The 15,890-nt window shown below is 41.2% G+C and overlaps 1 protein-coding gene across 26 annotated transcripts in view; it reads left to right on the forward strand.

Annotated features, from left to right (window-relative positions):
- Positions 1-15,890, forward strand: part of lrrfip2 (leucine rich repeat (in FLII) interacting protein 2) — a 210,193-nt gene that overhangs the window by 139,317 nt on the left and 54,986 nt on the right. For all 26 annotated transcript variants that reach the window (XM_041189812.1, XM_041189833.1, XM_041189811.1 and 23 more), the window contains one exon: positions 14,717-14,746. In XM_041189812.1, coding sequence (XP_041045746.1) covers positions 14,717-14,746 — 30 coding nt within the window. The remainder of the gene's footprint in view (positions 1-14,716; positions 14,747-15,890) is intronic.

A 15,890-nucleotide genomic window follows, 5' to 3' on the forward strand; every position in this document is an offset into this window, starting at 1 on the left:
TCATTGGGAAGTAAATTAGGGAGCAGTGGTATTTTGGAATTATACACGGTTTAAAATGTCGCATTATTATTTGGAAATCTGGGCTAGAAATCCAAAACTTTTTGCAAACTCCCTAGAAATGCCCTTGTGTTTTTTGTGTGTCCAATATTCCTTTAATAATTCTACAAAACCAGCTGCTGCAGAATGACTAGATCAGTGGTATGAACTGACCCAAAAATCATCTTGATAAATCTTGATTACTTAACTTTTAATGACTAAATAACTAGTCGTTTGGTAGTACAGAACTTGAGTATTGCTGAAAAAAATGTCAAAGCTTTTCATCTTGCACTCATCAGGATACTTTGCAAGAATGCCAATATAAGGGGGAAAAAACGATTTATACTGTATGAGAAGAGACTGTTGATTTGTTGGCAAGTAGACTCTGGTAGAGGTGGTATCATGGAGAATGCACTAATTGTGAGACACCATAAATTAGTGCATTCTCCATGGCAACACTTACCAGTCAGAGTCCACTTGCCAACCAATGAGCACTGTCTTCTCATACGGTATAAATTGTTGTTTGCCCCTTATATTGGTATTCTTGCGAAGTATCCTGATGAGTGCAGGATGAAAAGCTTCAACATCCTTTTTCACATTACTCAACTCTTTCAACTTACTCCTGTTACCACTTCTCCCAACTCGCTGTCTTCCTCAACCAGCTGCTTCCCTCCCCTTTGCCACTTCTTCCTCTTGCCACCTCCCTCCTGCTCATCGTCTCTCCCTCTCACTGCCTCTGGCACTTGCTGCCAAATGCTGAGATAACTTTGGGCTGCAGGAACTGACACAAGTGAATTTCAGCTGTTAATTCCATCTGATTGATCATTGTCAGGCTTTGATCTCGTCCGTAATTTACTTTCATGGGGAAGTCTACCAGTTCTTTGCTCATGGCCTAGCATGGTAGTAAATCTCATTTAACCAGCTCAATGTGCACGGGTGTAATAATTAAGCGTGTGGCACTTGATGGACTGTGTGGGTAGAAGGAACACTGGTTACAGAGTACGCAGATGAGGACTTTGATGGGGCAGCGTACAGGGGAATCCTGATGGGCATGTGCAGCCTCTTAACAGTCTCTGCTTCATCTCCGCCTTGCTGCAGCTCTGAAGGCACTGCAACCACAGCCTTATACCTGTAGAGCCATTGTATCGACATGTCACCAAATCCTTTGTTCTACCTGAGGATGCAGCAACACTCCTTGCCAAAGCTGGGAACTCACCACAGCAGCTCCAAAAACCTTCATCTCTAAACATCTTGCAATAGCAGAAATTCTTCACGTTCGCCTTCTTCTTTACTTTGGTGCTTCACCCTTAAAAACGCTGATGCTTGGCCCCTCTTGCAGTTGAATGAGAGATTTTTGGTGAGTGGTGTACAAATTCATTGATTGAACCTGCCTAGTCCAAAATTAGGACTGGAGCCACATCAGCTGTTAGGATTGAGTGACATAAGGATAACTGCCCTGGCACATGCTTGCACAAGCGCCCTTCTCAAGGTTGTGTCACGCTGGATGCCACTGGTGGTGTAGCGTGCACCTGCTGGAGGGTTGATTGGCTTACCACCGTGGTTATGAATTTCACACCCCAGTTTCCTGATCACTTGAGTATGGCCCAAGGGTAATATTGTGCGGTCAGCAAATTTATTGCAACAGCTGAGTAGGTGTCCAGGCAAAGGTGACCAAGGCATTGTCCAGTCTAGGTTTGCTGCCGTAATTTTAGAATGCTATTAGAACCCCCTTCACAATGACAACTTGCATTTATATCACGCTTCAATCTATCAAAATATCCTGAAGTGCTTCAGAGGAGCATTGCGAATCAGACTGTGACACCAAGCCACAGCAGTATGTTGTGACAAAAATTTGGTCCAGAAGGTAGGTTTTAAAGAATATTTTGTGATTTAGAGAGGAAATTCGAAATATTAGGCCGTAAAGAATTAAAGGCAAAGTTGCCTGTGGTGGAGCAAATCAGAGATGCACACGAGGACAAAATTCAAGGATTGTAGGGTTGGAGAGGTCACAGAGACAAGGGGCAACAGAGTGTTTGAAAACTAAGGTGAGAATTTTAAAATTAAGGTGTTGCTGGACCGCTAAGTCCACAACTTGTTGCAAGCTAAGATACGAGCAATAGATTTTGGCATGACCTCAAGTTTGTGGAGAGGCTAAGATGGAAGGACAGCCAAGAGAGCTTCGAAAGGTTGAGACTCGCAATGCCAAAGATCATAATCAGAGCTTCAGCAGCAGATGATCTGAGGCAGGGGTGGAGATGGCCATATTATTGAGGTAGAAGTAGGTTGTCTTGTTGATGCCAACGTTTGTTCATTTGGAATCTCAGCTTTCCATGAAAAAAAGCTGTTTTAGCAGGTCAAATCCACTTCAACAGCTGTGAACTGTGCCAGCGGATTCTGTCATTTTCAGCATGAGGTCCAAGATCCATTTGTGCTTTGCTGCTTCATTTTTTTTATTCATTTCAATTATTAAATCATCTGCTCTGTCCTTCACTTGCTCTTGCTTTCTAATGTGGGAATTTAAACTTAGTGACAGGTGACCTATTTCAAGCGCATTGGCATAATTTTGTCCTCAATATCCATGTTGTAAATGTTTAAAAATCATACCTTTCACTCCATTTCTCTTCCGCCACCCCTTCCCACCCCACCCCCAAACCCACAGCAACAGTTAACAGCTGATAACTGGTGCTTGTTACAGCAGCTAGCACTGCTATATTCTACATTGGATGAAAAAAGTTCCGTTCCTCAATCTGGGTATAGTAGCACTAGAAGAAGTTCTGAATCAAAATGGAGTTGGAAAAAGAACACACATAGAATTTTTTAAAATAAAGATAAAATAGTCTATTAGATTATATTTCAGAAAAATTGTCCAAGAAATTTGATATGAGCGCAAGGAAAGGTTAAAAATGATTGCTGTTCAAAGATGGAAGTGGGAATGATGGCACGCAAGGACATCATGCATGCATAAAGAAATAAAGGCAAAATTCAAAGAAGGACGACAGAGGGAAAAATGACAAAAGGAATACAAAAAGAAATAGGGAAAAAAATGATCAAGGCAAACAGAAATTATGAAATTAAATTCTCAAAGAATAAATGACAAGTAAAATAATGGGGCATTAAGGGGTATGCAATAAATTCTCGGATAACACCAATATGACAAATATTAAATAATTGCTTCATCTCAGCATTTACCAAGGATGCTGCCATGTTGGACATGACATCTTTTCTGATCTCTTTTCAAGGGAGGAGAGAGAGTTAATTGATAAGTAATCAAAACTTAGGATAAAACCCCTGATCTGAATGGATACACATCCTCACACATTCAAATACATTGGGCGAGAGACACCAAAGCACAATTTATCAGAAAAGAAAAAGGTCAAGAGGACTGGTGGTTAGCTGATGTAATTCATATACGTGAAAAGGAAGGTAGAACAAGTCCACTAACCAGAGACCATTCATTTAATGTCAGTGATAGAAAAGGAACAGAATCCTTACCCAAAGATGATCTTAAGAAAAAATCCAGAAACTGAAAGTATAATAGAGCACAAATTTCAAAAGGGAAGATCATGCTTGACCAACCTAATTTAAATATTTGAAGAAGTAGCAGAAGAATAGATAAGGATAAGTTAATAGATATAATATATTTAGATTTTTGATAAGGTATTGCAGAGTAAATTCAATCCCTTTGCTCTACTAGCCCATTTAGACACTTATTTCCCGAGGAATATGTGACTTCCATCGTCTTTCGACCAAAATATACCACCTCATGCATATCTATGTTGAATTTCATTTGCCAATTACATTTCTATTTTGCAAGTTTATTCATAGTAATTTGGTCCTACAGAACTTGAGCATTGCTGAAAAAAGAGACGTCTAAGCTTTTTGTCTTGCAATCATCAGGACACTCGCAAGAATAACAGTTTAAGGGGGAAAACAACAATTTATACTATATGTGAAGAGAGTGCTAATTGTTTGGCAAGTGGCATTGAGGACTCCCAGTCACTCCCAGTTTATTGCAGTCATTGACATTAACTGTACTGTCAATTTGGAGTCCTCCATAAATTTTAAAATTGGATTTCTAATTTCAACATTCAAATCCTTTATGTAAATACTGAACAGAAATGGTTGCAGCACTGATCCACTTGGGTCACTGCTTCCCATCTTTTTTTCAATCTGAGTACTACCGTTAACATCTACTCTGTTTTCTGTTTGGAGCTGAACCTAAACTGAAATTCGGTGAGTAATGCCACTTCATAGCAGTGGTAACAACATCCTCCATCACTTTGCTGATTATTGAGGGTAAATTGATGGGGTAGTAAATAGCCAAATGGGATTTGTCAGACAGCGCATGCTTAGGCAATTTTTCCCTTGTTTAGGTGCAACAGTTGCAACTGAACTCGAACAGCTTGGCCAGTATGATTAGTTCTAGATCATGACAGACAGGATATTGTTGGGGCCCACAATCTTTGCTGTGTCCATTGCACTCAGCCGTTTATTCATATCATGTAAAGTGGAGTGAATTTAATTGACTGAAGACTGGCTTTTGGGTCATTGGGAACCTCAGAAGGAAGCCAAGATGGAACATCCACTCAGCACTTGTCTGAAGATGGTTGCAAATATTTTAGCTTCGTCTTTTGCACTGATATGCTGGGCACCCTGCCAGCATTGAGGATGAGGTTGTTTGTGGAGCCGCTTTGCCTTGTTAGTTGCTTAATTGACCACTGCCACTTATCGTTGGTGGTCACTCCTACCAATACTGTCATGAATAGATGCATCTGTGACAGGTTGAGGGCAAGGTCAAGTAGATTGTTCCCCTTGTTCGCTCTCTCATCCGCTGCAGGCCCAGTTGATAGCTTTGTTTTTCAAGACTTGGCCAAGACCATCAGTAGTGGTGCTACCGAGCCATTCATGGTGATGGACATTCAAGTTCCCCACCCAGACTACATTCTGCGCCTTAGCTACCCTTGGTGCTTCTTCCAAGTATTGTTCAACATGGAGGAATGCTGATTAATCAACAGAGCAAGGGTGATGGGTAGTAATCAGGAGGAAGTTTGAAATATCAAGTGTTGTAATGCTGAAAGCATCTCCATGGAAAAGTAGCCAACTGAAAGACTCAAGGTAAAAGAAAGCCTAGCTATTAGCTAGAATATGTTGGCCTGTGCTATAGAATTTTCGATTGTTTCTTCCACCAGATCTTACGGATATACGAATATACGAAATAGGAGCAGAAGTAGACCATTCGGCCCCTCGAGCCTGCCCTGCCATTCATTTTGATCATGGCTGATCAGTTTGTGTTTCAAGTTCCACATTCCCACCTAGCCCCGATAATCCTTGATTCCCTCGCATAAAGAGAATCTCTCAACCTCTGCCCTAAAAACACTCAACGACCCTGCCTCCACCACCCTCTGAGACAGAGAACTCCAAAGTCGCACAACCCTCCGAGAGAAAAAAAAATTCCCCCTATCTCCGTCCCCAAAAGGCGACCCCCAACTCTAAAACCATGCTCCCTAGTTCCGGACTCACCCACAAGAGGAAACATCCCCTCCACATCCATCCTGTCGAGACCTTTCAGGAATCCTTGCCCATATTTGACCTGATGCCTTGAGACTCCATGGGGTCTGCAGTCAATATTGAGTACTCCTAGGGCCACTGCCTCCAGACTGTATCCCATTGCCGCCACCTCTGGTGGGACAGGGCATATCCAGGGCTGGTGATTGTAAGTTATGATTCTGTCATTATGGCTATCAGGCTGTTGCTTGACGAGCCTGTGGGACAAATTTCCCAATTTTGGCTCAAAACCAGATTTTAGAGGAGAATGTTGCACAGCCAACTGGGCTATCCGTGTCTTTGTTGTGTCCCAATCTGGTGCTTAGATTGATGTCAGAAGGTCTGTCTGGTTTTATTCTTAAGATTTTTTATAGCAGTTTTGGTTCACTGATGCCTTGCTAGACCATTTCAGAGAGCATTTAAGAATCACATTGCTGTGGCCTGGAGTTGTAGGGCAGACTGGTTATGGACATATTTACTTCCCAATATTGGTGTACTAATAGTAATGGACACTTTGAAACTGATATTAGCTTTTAATTCCAGATTTATTTAATTAGTTCATTGAATTTAAATTGCCCATTCACTGGTGGGATTTGAACTTCTGTTTCCAAATTATTACTTTATGCCTTTGAATTGCTAGTCCAGCAAAATGACCACTGTGCTACCGTATCATCGAAATATATAAACTCCAGAGCTTACTTTTGTTTGATTCATATAATGGGCCTTTAAAAATACAGTATCTGTATTTTAGGAATGCAGTATATTGCTATGAAATACACCAGATGGAAGTACCTAGTCATAGAGTTAAGAAGTCAAGGAATTGTTGTAGTAACTTGGCATTCAGCAGTACTCTACCTACTGATTCATAGTAAGGGAGGTGTCCTTGTTTTGATAAACATATAGTCTTGTCATGGCAACCATAACCATGTTGAAATACATGCACTATACTTGCAGTGTGATCATTGAGCCCCAAATATTTTGTGTGCTGTAATCTCTGAATTTTAGTTAGTTAGTTTCTAAAATGACAGAAAATGCTAATAGGGGGTCTTCAAGTCATAAAAACAATTACAGTTAAATATACTTGCACTATTGCATCATGTATTATTCCAAGTTGATATTGTGCTCAACGAGTCCTAACTTGTTTAGATTACATTTTTTATCTAATTCCCTGGGGCTTTTGTGTCGAAGCATACGCATGCATTCTTTGTTTTACGGTTGAAACTACCTTAATTGGATCTCAGAAATTGAGTATTTTTTTATACTTGCACTGGTTAATTTAATAATGAAGTGTGCTTAGCTTGGAATCCGATTCTTGATGTGATCCATGTAACACATGCTCTGATTACTGCTCCGTCACTGCTCTGACTTAAAGATCAGTATGCACTTCTTGTTCCAGGTTGGCAGCATAGTGACAAAGACCCACTTCAGGGATAGTCTCATTCCAGAGAGGCACCTGACGGTATGGAATTGCCAGCAAAACTTGTGATATTGAGTCATTATTGCTCTTGTGTTGCATGGATGGATTCTAATTCACCATTCATTACGTGCCAGTTTCAAAATTCAGTCTTTAAAACTGGTGAATCTGTCAAAATTCAGTAACCATCTCCATTGTAGTCAGATGGGTATTAAACAGTTATTGTGCATCAATGGTGATAGAACTATCCAGACCCTTTGTTGCCAAAAGGGTGAAAGATAATTTTAGTGGAGAGGAGCACAGTTGACGTTTCGAGTTCTCATGACCCTTCAACAGAACTTCTATTGAAGGGTCATGAGGACTCGAAACGTCAACTGTGCTCCTCACCACCAATGCTGCCAGACCTGCTGAGTTTTTCCAGGTATTTATGTTTTTGTTTTGGATTTCCAGCATCTGCAGTTCTTTGCTTTTATCTCTGTGAAAGATAATTTCTCCACCAAGATGTAGAATTCTTTGTCAGAATTAGGGTCTTATAAGATCATCCAAAATTGTCAGAGTTCTGCTGCCCTGTCCTAGCACATGGGTCCTGCGCGTTTGGCAACAGTGATTATGTAAACCTCCTGAATTTGCCATGGCCATCTTCCAGGAAGACCTCGTTTTCAGAAAACAATGAAGTACCCCTTGAGGCCAGTTCAGAAAACAACTTTAGTATTTTGTTTGAATGGAGAGCAGATGCTATGTTTTCAGACCCAATTCTTGATTTCTGGAGGAAGATCCAAATATAACTTACTTTGTTAAAATGGGCTGTGTTTGATGCCAACCATACTGGGGGAATTGTCTGGTAAAAAAACAAAAGGCTTGCATTTTACAGAATATCTGTCATGACCTTGGGACATCTATAAGTCATTTACAGGGAATGGAATATTTCTGCAGTGTAGTCACTATTACATTGTAGGAAATGTGACAGCCAGTTGGTGCACAACAAGCTCTCTCAAACAGTCATGTGACTCTGACCAGATAACCTGATGATGTAAAAACAAAAAACTGCGGATGCTGGAAATCCAAAACAAAAACAGAATTACCTGGAAAAACTCAGCAGGTCTGACAGTGATTGAGGGTAATTACTGGCCAAGGCAATGTTAGTGTGTGTACTTGAGAGAATGATGTGATTTGTGCTGTACCACTTGCTGGTGCATACTCCAGTGTTGGCAAGAGCTCGGCACAATCACCTGCCATGTGTTCAGTGCACATTTTAGCATATAGAACATGGGGAAATTTTCTACATTTATTTCAGATTAGACTCCCTGTTTGAGGTTTTTTTCATTTTTCAATTCCACTTATTTGAGTGTCCTACAGTCAAGCACTGCTCCAGTTAATCAAGTTAGTTAAGGTATCTACAAAACTCTTACTGCATGTAATGCTGCAGAATGGCCTGGATTGAATCATTCACTGACTTTTCTCCTCTCTCTTGTTTAGTGAAGTGTCATATTGCATGAGCACTTAGTGTAGGTTTTGAAGATGCGGGGCAGTGTCACTCTGTGGATGACACTGGAAGCATGTTGGGTAATTAAAAAAAAAACTAGGAACCTTTGTATCTTTTTGTAATTAAATGTTTTCTCCATTTTGCTTTTTTAAAAAAAAGGTCTGATTTCTGACTGTAATGGAAGCCTCACCAAGAGTGGACCTAGCTGTATTTATATTTATTTAGGAGGAGGCTGTGGCTGTGTGGTAATGTCACTGGACTAATAATTCAGAGGCCGAGGCTAATACTCAGGGGACATGGGTTCAATCCCACCATGGCAGCTGGTGGAATTTGAATTCAATTATTAAAATCTGGTATTAAAGGCATGGTCGATTGTCATGAAAACTCATCTGGTTCACTGATGCCCTTTAGGGAAGGAAATCTGTCCTTACCTGGTCTGATCTACATGTGACTCCAGATCCACAGCAATGTGGTTGACTCTTAAATGCCCTCTGGAATAGCCGAGGATACCACTCGGTTGTATCAAGCAGCTATGAAGTCAACAGAAAGGAATGAAACCAGAGAGACTAGCTGGTATTGACCAAAGCTCCTGGAAATGACAACGGCAAACCCAGCCCTGTCAACCTTTCAAAGGCCACCTTACTTGTATCTGGAGGTTTGTCCACAGACTAGACGAGCAACTGCCTGATATAGTCATTCTTACTGAATTGTACCTTTTATAGACAATGTCCCAGACACCATCATCACCAACCCTGGGTATATCCGTAACTGGTGGCACAGTGGTAAACAGGAAGGAATTGCCCTTGGAGTCCTCAATATCGACTCTGAACCTCGTGAAGTCTCATGGCACTGTCAAACCTCCTGCTGATTGCCACGTACCACCCCTCTCCCCCACCCCCACAAGCTGGTGAATCAGTACTTCTCTTTGTAGAACACCAATTGGAAGAAGCACTGATGGTGACGAGGGCACAATGTACTCAACATGAGGGTTTTCAGTATGCATTACCAGTTGCACCACTACTGACTCAGCTAGCTGAGTCATAAAGGACAAGGCTGCTAAACTGCGTCTGTGGCAGGTGGTGAGGAAACCAGCAAGCTGGAGGAAACACCCTGGTTCAATGAAGAGTGCAGGAGGGCATGCCATTAGCAGCACCAGGCATATCTACAAATAAGGTATCAAACTGGTGAAGCTGCAACACACTTGCATTCCAAACAGCATGCAATAAACAGAGCTGAGCGATCACACAGCCCAAGGATCAGATCTAAGTTCTGCAGTCCTGCCACATCCAGTCACGAATGGTGATGGACATGAGGGTTTTCAGTATGCAACTAACGTTAAGAGTATGCTCCAGAAATATCCCATTCCTCAATGATGTGGAAGCCCAGCATATCAATGCAAAAGAGACAGCTGAACCATTTGCAACCATCTCCTGGCAGAAACATCAAGTGAATGATTCATCTCTGCCTCCTCCTGGGGTCCCCAGCATCACAGACACCAGCCTTCAGCCAATTCTATTCACTCTGCGTAATATCAAGAAACAGCTAAAGGCATTGGATACTGCAAAGGCTATGGGCCTTGATAACATTCCGACAACAGTACTGAAGACTTGTGCTCTAGACCAATCCACTCTCCTACCCAGGCTGTTCCAGTACAGCTTCAACACTGGCATCTACCTGGCAATGTGGAAACTGGACTAGCCATATAAATACTGTGCCTACAAGAGCAGCTCAGAGGCTAGGGATCCTGCAGTGAGTAACTCACCACCTGACTCCCCAAAGCCTGTCCACCATCTATAATTTGCAGGTCAGAAGTGTGATATCTGGATGAGTGCAGCTCCAACAACACTCAAGGAGCTTGATGTCATCCAGGATAAAGCCCACTTGATTGACACTCCATCCACAAACATTCACTCCCTCCACCACTGATGCACAGTGGCAGCATTGTGCGCCATCTCCAAGATCTCCAAGAATAACTTGCGAGAGAATAACTAAGGAAAAGATAGGGTCTATCAGAGATGTACATGGTAACATTCTAGTTTGAGGAGGAATGTGAAATATTAGGTACAATAAACTTAGTGAGAGAGGAAGTACTGGAGCATCCTTCCAGGTGGATAAATCACCAGGGCTAGATGGTTTGTATCCCAGGCTGTTGAAGTCAGGGGGAAATAGCGGATGCTCTGAGGATCATTTTCAAATCCTCACTAGATACAGGTGAGGTCCCAGATGATTGGAGGTCTGCGAATGTTGTACCATTATTTAAAAAGGGTGCAAGGGGTAGGCCAGAAAAGTATAGGTTCATCAGTCTGACTTCAGTGGTGGGCAAATTATTGGAAACAATCCTGAGAGACAGGATAAATTGTCACTTAAAAAGGCATGGATTCATCAGGGATAGTCAGCATGGTTTTGTTAGGGAAAGATTGTGTCTTGCTAACATAATAGAACTTTTTGAGGAAGTAACAAGGAGGATTGATGAGGACAGTGTAGTGGATGTTGTCTACATGGATTTCAGTAAGGCATTTGACAAGATCCCACATGGCACACTGGCCAGGAAAGTGAGATCTCGTGGGATATAGGGGAAGATGGCAGGTTGGACCCAAAATTAGTTCAGTGACAGGAAACAAAGGATAATCATCTACGGATGTTTTTGTGAATGAAGAATGGTTTCCTGTGGTATTCCACAGGGCTCAGTATTGGGGCCCCTGCTGTTTGTTGTATATATTAATGATTTAGTCTTAAATGTGGGAGGCATGATTGGGAAATTTGCAGATGACACACAAATTGACTGTGTAGTCGATAGTGAAGAGGATAGCTGTCCACTCCAGAATTATATCAATGGTTTGGTTGAGTGGGCGGAGAAGTGGCAAATAGAATTCAGTCTGTGAAAAGTGTGAAGGCAAACAAGGCAAGGGGATACTCAATAAATGGGTGGTGGGCATCTGGAATTCACTGCCTAAATTGGTGGTTGAGGCTGGAATGCTCAACTCATTTAAAAGGTACCTGGATCTGCACCTGTAACCTGCAGGGCTGTGGACCAGGTGCTTGAAAGTGGGATTAAAATGAGCGGCTAGTTTTTTTTCTCTTTTTGGCTGGCACAGACACTATGGGTTGAATGGCCTCTTTCTGCACTGTAACTTTTCTATGGTTCTATGATTCTAACTCAACAAAGCTCCTTCAACAGCACCTTCCAAACCCGGGACCTCCACAACCTAGGAGGACAAGGGCAGCAGATGCATGGCAATTTGGGGTGGGCAATAAATGCTGGCCAGCCAATGGCGTCCACATCCCACTAACGAATAAATAAAAATAAAATGCACTTCTGTTGGTTAGAGAACTTGATCTTGACGTAGTTCATCTGCAGTAATCTGACCAGTGAGGTCACTAGAGCAGATTTTGAAACATGTTTTGCATTAATATAAACTGCACAACGGGATGTATTTGGTGCAATAAGGAAAGATACCTCGCCGAGTTTGGAGTATGGTGACCTGAAGAAATCGGAAGGCACCTGTGAATCAGATTGCCGATCTAAAGCTCTGGCAAATAATAGTCATTGCTGCAGTTGAGCTTGTACGTGAAAGGAACAGAACAAAAATAGGGTTTAAATCGATAGTATTGTTGCCTGCATCTTTGGAGAGTGAAGCAGTTCAATCCATTTGTTTTGTCAGGTGCGAGCTATTTTCCTGTACTCAATTGCACTATCCAGACTCAACATTTCACGCATGCACAGGACTGACCATGACATTTTGGCATGTGTAGAGTAATTGTTATGATGTTGTGATATTACATCACTCTGAAATATTGTGTGTGACTCTGGCAACCACACTTTAGTAAAGATGTGAAGATAAAATGCAGAATAGACCCTTGGGAATGGTTCTGGGATGAGGAGCTTCAGTTATGTAGATAGATTGGAGAAGTTGGGATTGTCCTCCTTGTAGAAGAGAAGATTGAGAGGAGATTTGATAGAGGTACTCAAAATCCTAAGGCCTGGACAAAGTACGTAGGAAGAAGCTGTTCCAATTGATGGAAGTATCAAGAACCAGAGGGCACAACTTTAAGGTGATTGGTAAAAGAAGCAATGGCAAGAAATGGGAAAAGCATTTTTTTTCGGCAAAACAAATGGTTGGGATTTAGAATGCACTCCCTAAGATTATGATAGAGACAGACAAAATCATGGCATTCAGTAGGATCATTGTTAACCTTGGGACAATGTAATTGCATACAAACTACTGAAAGAATTCTTTCATTGTGATAATGGGGGACATCAATTATTCTGATATTGATTGGGATAGTTAGCATGAAGAACAAAGATGGGGAGGAATTCTTGAAATATATATTTGTTTTTTTTATGAAACCTGAAGAGCATAATGCAAAAGTGAAATACTGTAGATTTTGGAAACATGATAGATTGAAGACGTTGGGACTGTTTTCTTGAAGAGAAGGCTAAGTGGATTTGGTAGAGGTATTGATAGTGGTTAACTCTTAACTGCCCTTGTTCAGAGGGTATTTAAGGGATGGGCAATGAATGCTGACCTAGCCAGTGATGCCTGCATCCCATGAATGAATATAAAAAAAATTATGAAGGGTTGGGACAGAGTAGATGGGGAGAAACTGTTCCCACTGGTGGAGGCATTGAGAATGAGAGGGCACTGATCAAATGGCAAAAGAAGCAATAGAGACTTTAGAAACATTTACGCGTAGTGAATGTTAAGATCTGGAATGCTCTGCCTGTTAGTGTGATGGAGATAGAGTAAATCAAGATATTCGAGAGGAAATTGGATTATTATCTGAGAGGAAGAACATGTAAGGCTATGGGGAGAAGGTGAGGGAATGACACTAGGTGAATTGCTCATTGAGAGCTGGCACAGACACGACAGGCCAAATGGCCTCCTGTTTGATAAAGATTTGTGATTCTGTGCTATAATTCTTTGAAGGTAACAATTCGTGCATAGTTAAATCACTATGTAATGTTGATGTTGCTACCAAATAATGCTGCTGCAATTATTGACAATAGCAGTTGGATTGGAGTAGCCCACTCAGAAATGGGTCTTCCTGACTCGGGATAGGATAAATATTATGACAGACTTGGTATGGTTGCTGGTTGTGGGAGTTCCACGCCCAAGCCATGGGACAGTAAGTTTGGAGCAGTATAAACGTGATCCGTGACTTTTAAATGCTGGTTGCAAAGCAGTATGTAGTTAGAACCTGTCAAGTGGAAAGAAAGTCCTTTTTAAATTAATTTTCTGATTCACATGAGCTGAATGATGACACTGTAAAATTTGATGAATGTTGAGGGTTTTTTTTAAAATCGAAAGACTTGTTACAGTGCACGTGGATGATGACAAAGAAATGAAAGCAGGACAACTATCAAGATATATACAAATTAGCCCTTAAATAGCGTTCACTTAAAATCGTGACTTTTATTCTGCACAACTCTGAAATTCTGTTATTGGTTATCCATTGCATTAGATGAACAGGTACTTCTGTAAAGAAGTAATCTGGTTCTTCATGAATATTAACTTTGTATTTTTTCTGAAGTAATTACTTCCAAATTTGCAGATCAGGGAAACTGGGATTCTTTTCAAAAATTTAGTTTGGCATGATTAACTTTATATAAGGCTCATAAGATTCATACACTCAAACGTTTACAGCACAGGAGGCCATTCAGCTCATCATGTCTGCGCCAGTCAACAAAGATCTGACTGGAGGCTATGGCAATGCAAGTGAATATCTAAATACTACTTAAATGTTGCGAGAGTTTCTGACTCTCTTTCAAGCCGTGATTTCCAGACTCCCACCATCCCCTGGGTGAAAAAATTTCTCAACGTCCCTCTTATCCTTCTACTTCTTACCTAAAACCTATGCCCCCTGGTTATTGATCCCTCTACTAATGGAAAAAGTGCCTTCCTATCCACCCTATCTATGCCCCTCATAATCTTTTACACCTCTATCAGGCCCCCTCTTAACCTTTGCTGCTCCAAGGAAAACAACCCCAGCCGATCCAACCTTTCCTCATAGCTCAGACCTACCAGCCCAGACAGCATCCTGGTAAATCTCCTCTGTACCCACTCCAGTGCAATCCTGCCTATAATGTGGTGACCAGAACTGCATGCAGTACTCCAGTTGTGGCCTAACCAGTATAACCTCCCTTTTCTTGTATTCTATGCCTCGGCTAATAAAGGCAAGTGTCCCATATGCCTTGTTGGTATTTTCTTATTAATGTTTAACTTTTTTTTTTCTTACAGTTGGATGAGAAGACTGAATCATTTTCTCGGGTGAGTAATAAGTAATTATGGTAATCTCAGTGTCCCACTGAGAATATTGTGAGCTCCATTAAGGGCTGAAGGGATAGCTCACTTCTTTCAGCATAGAATTGGTATACAACCATGTAAAATGCGTTTCCTCCGTGACCTAAGAATTTGTGTGCGTACGTAGCTCTCGTTTAATTTGCTAATGATTCAATTTAAAAATAACCAGCAACAAGCTTTAGTCTCAAACAGGATAAAGGTTAGTTTATTGAAAAACTACTACTGAAAGTTACTTAAATAAAATGATAAAATTGTTAACTAAAATATAGATACACAGATTAAAATGCAGTTAAAGGAAAAAAGATACTTCAAGATGAGATTTCAAATCCGACTCGGATTTTGTTCTGGGCCAGTTGCTTGCAGGTGAATTCTTGGTTATCTGGAGTGAAGGATTGGAGTTGAAAAGTCAACTGTGATGGCGTCTGTAGTTGAAGATTCAGAGGTTTGCCTTTTTAAGGTGGAGTCAGCAGGTTTTTGGGAGAGAGAGAAGATTTCTTATTCCTCACCGATTTTGCAGTTACGGCACTTGCAGATTGTCTGGACTCTTTGGGCAGAACAGCAGATTCCTTAATACCTTCCTCTTTGCCCTTCCTTGGTCAGAAACCTTCTCTGATGTTGTCTCAGTTCTTCCTGGGGTTCTGCACCTTGCCTTCCAAGATGGCTTCTTACCGCTTCCTTTTTTTCAGTTCAAATAACACAAAATGGCTGCTATGTTAATTTTCCAGGAAGCATTGTTTCACCAGGCAAATAAATTATTTATGTTGTGGCCCTTCAAAGTCCGTTTCTCTCTCCTGCTCCCTTAGAAGGAAAAGGATTTTTCGCACCTTTAAGAAGATTCAGTGGACATCCTTGGTGGTGTCTTTGCATTTTAATGACTCTTTGTAGCCAGCTTTAGAGATATGAGCCTGACAAGGTTTGAAAAATACAGAAAGGTGCCATGTTGTCTGTCCATACTTTCATTTCAAAAAAGGCTTTTAGACTCATTGTAAAGGTTTGAAAACATAAATGTACCTTTAAAACAGTTGTCCTTAAAATCTGCAATATCACAATTTGTTTGTGACAGTTGGCGCTAAACTAATTTTTGCCTAATGTTGGTGGAAGCTCTTGTGAC

This window comes from Carcharodon carcharias, chromosome 6, assembly GCF_017639515.1.
Source record: "Carcharodon carcharias isolate sCarCar2 chromosome 6, sCarCar2.pri, whole genome shotgun sequence".
Lineage (NCBI taxonomy): Eukaryota > Metazoa > Chordata > Chondrichthyes > Lamniformes > Lamnidae > Carcharodon > Carcharodon carcharias.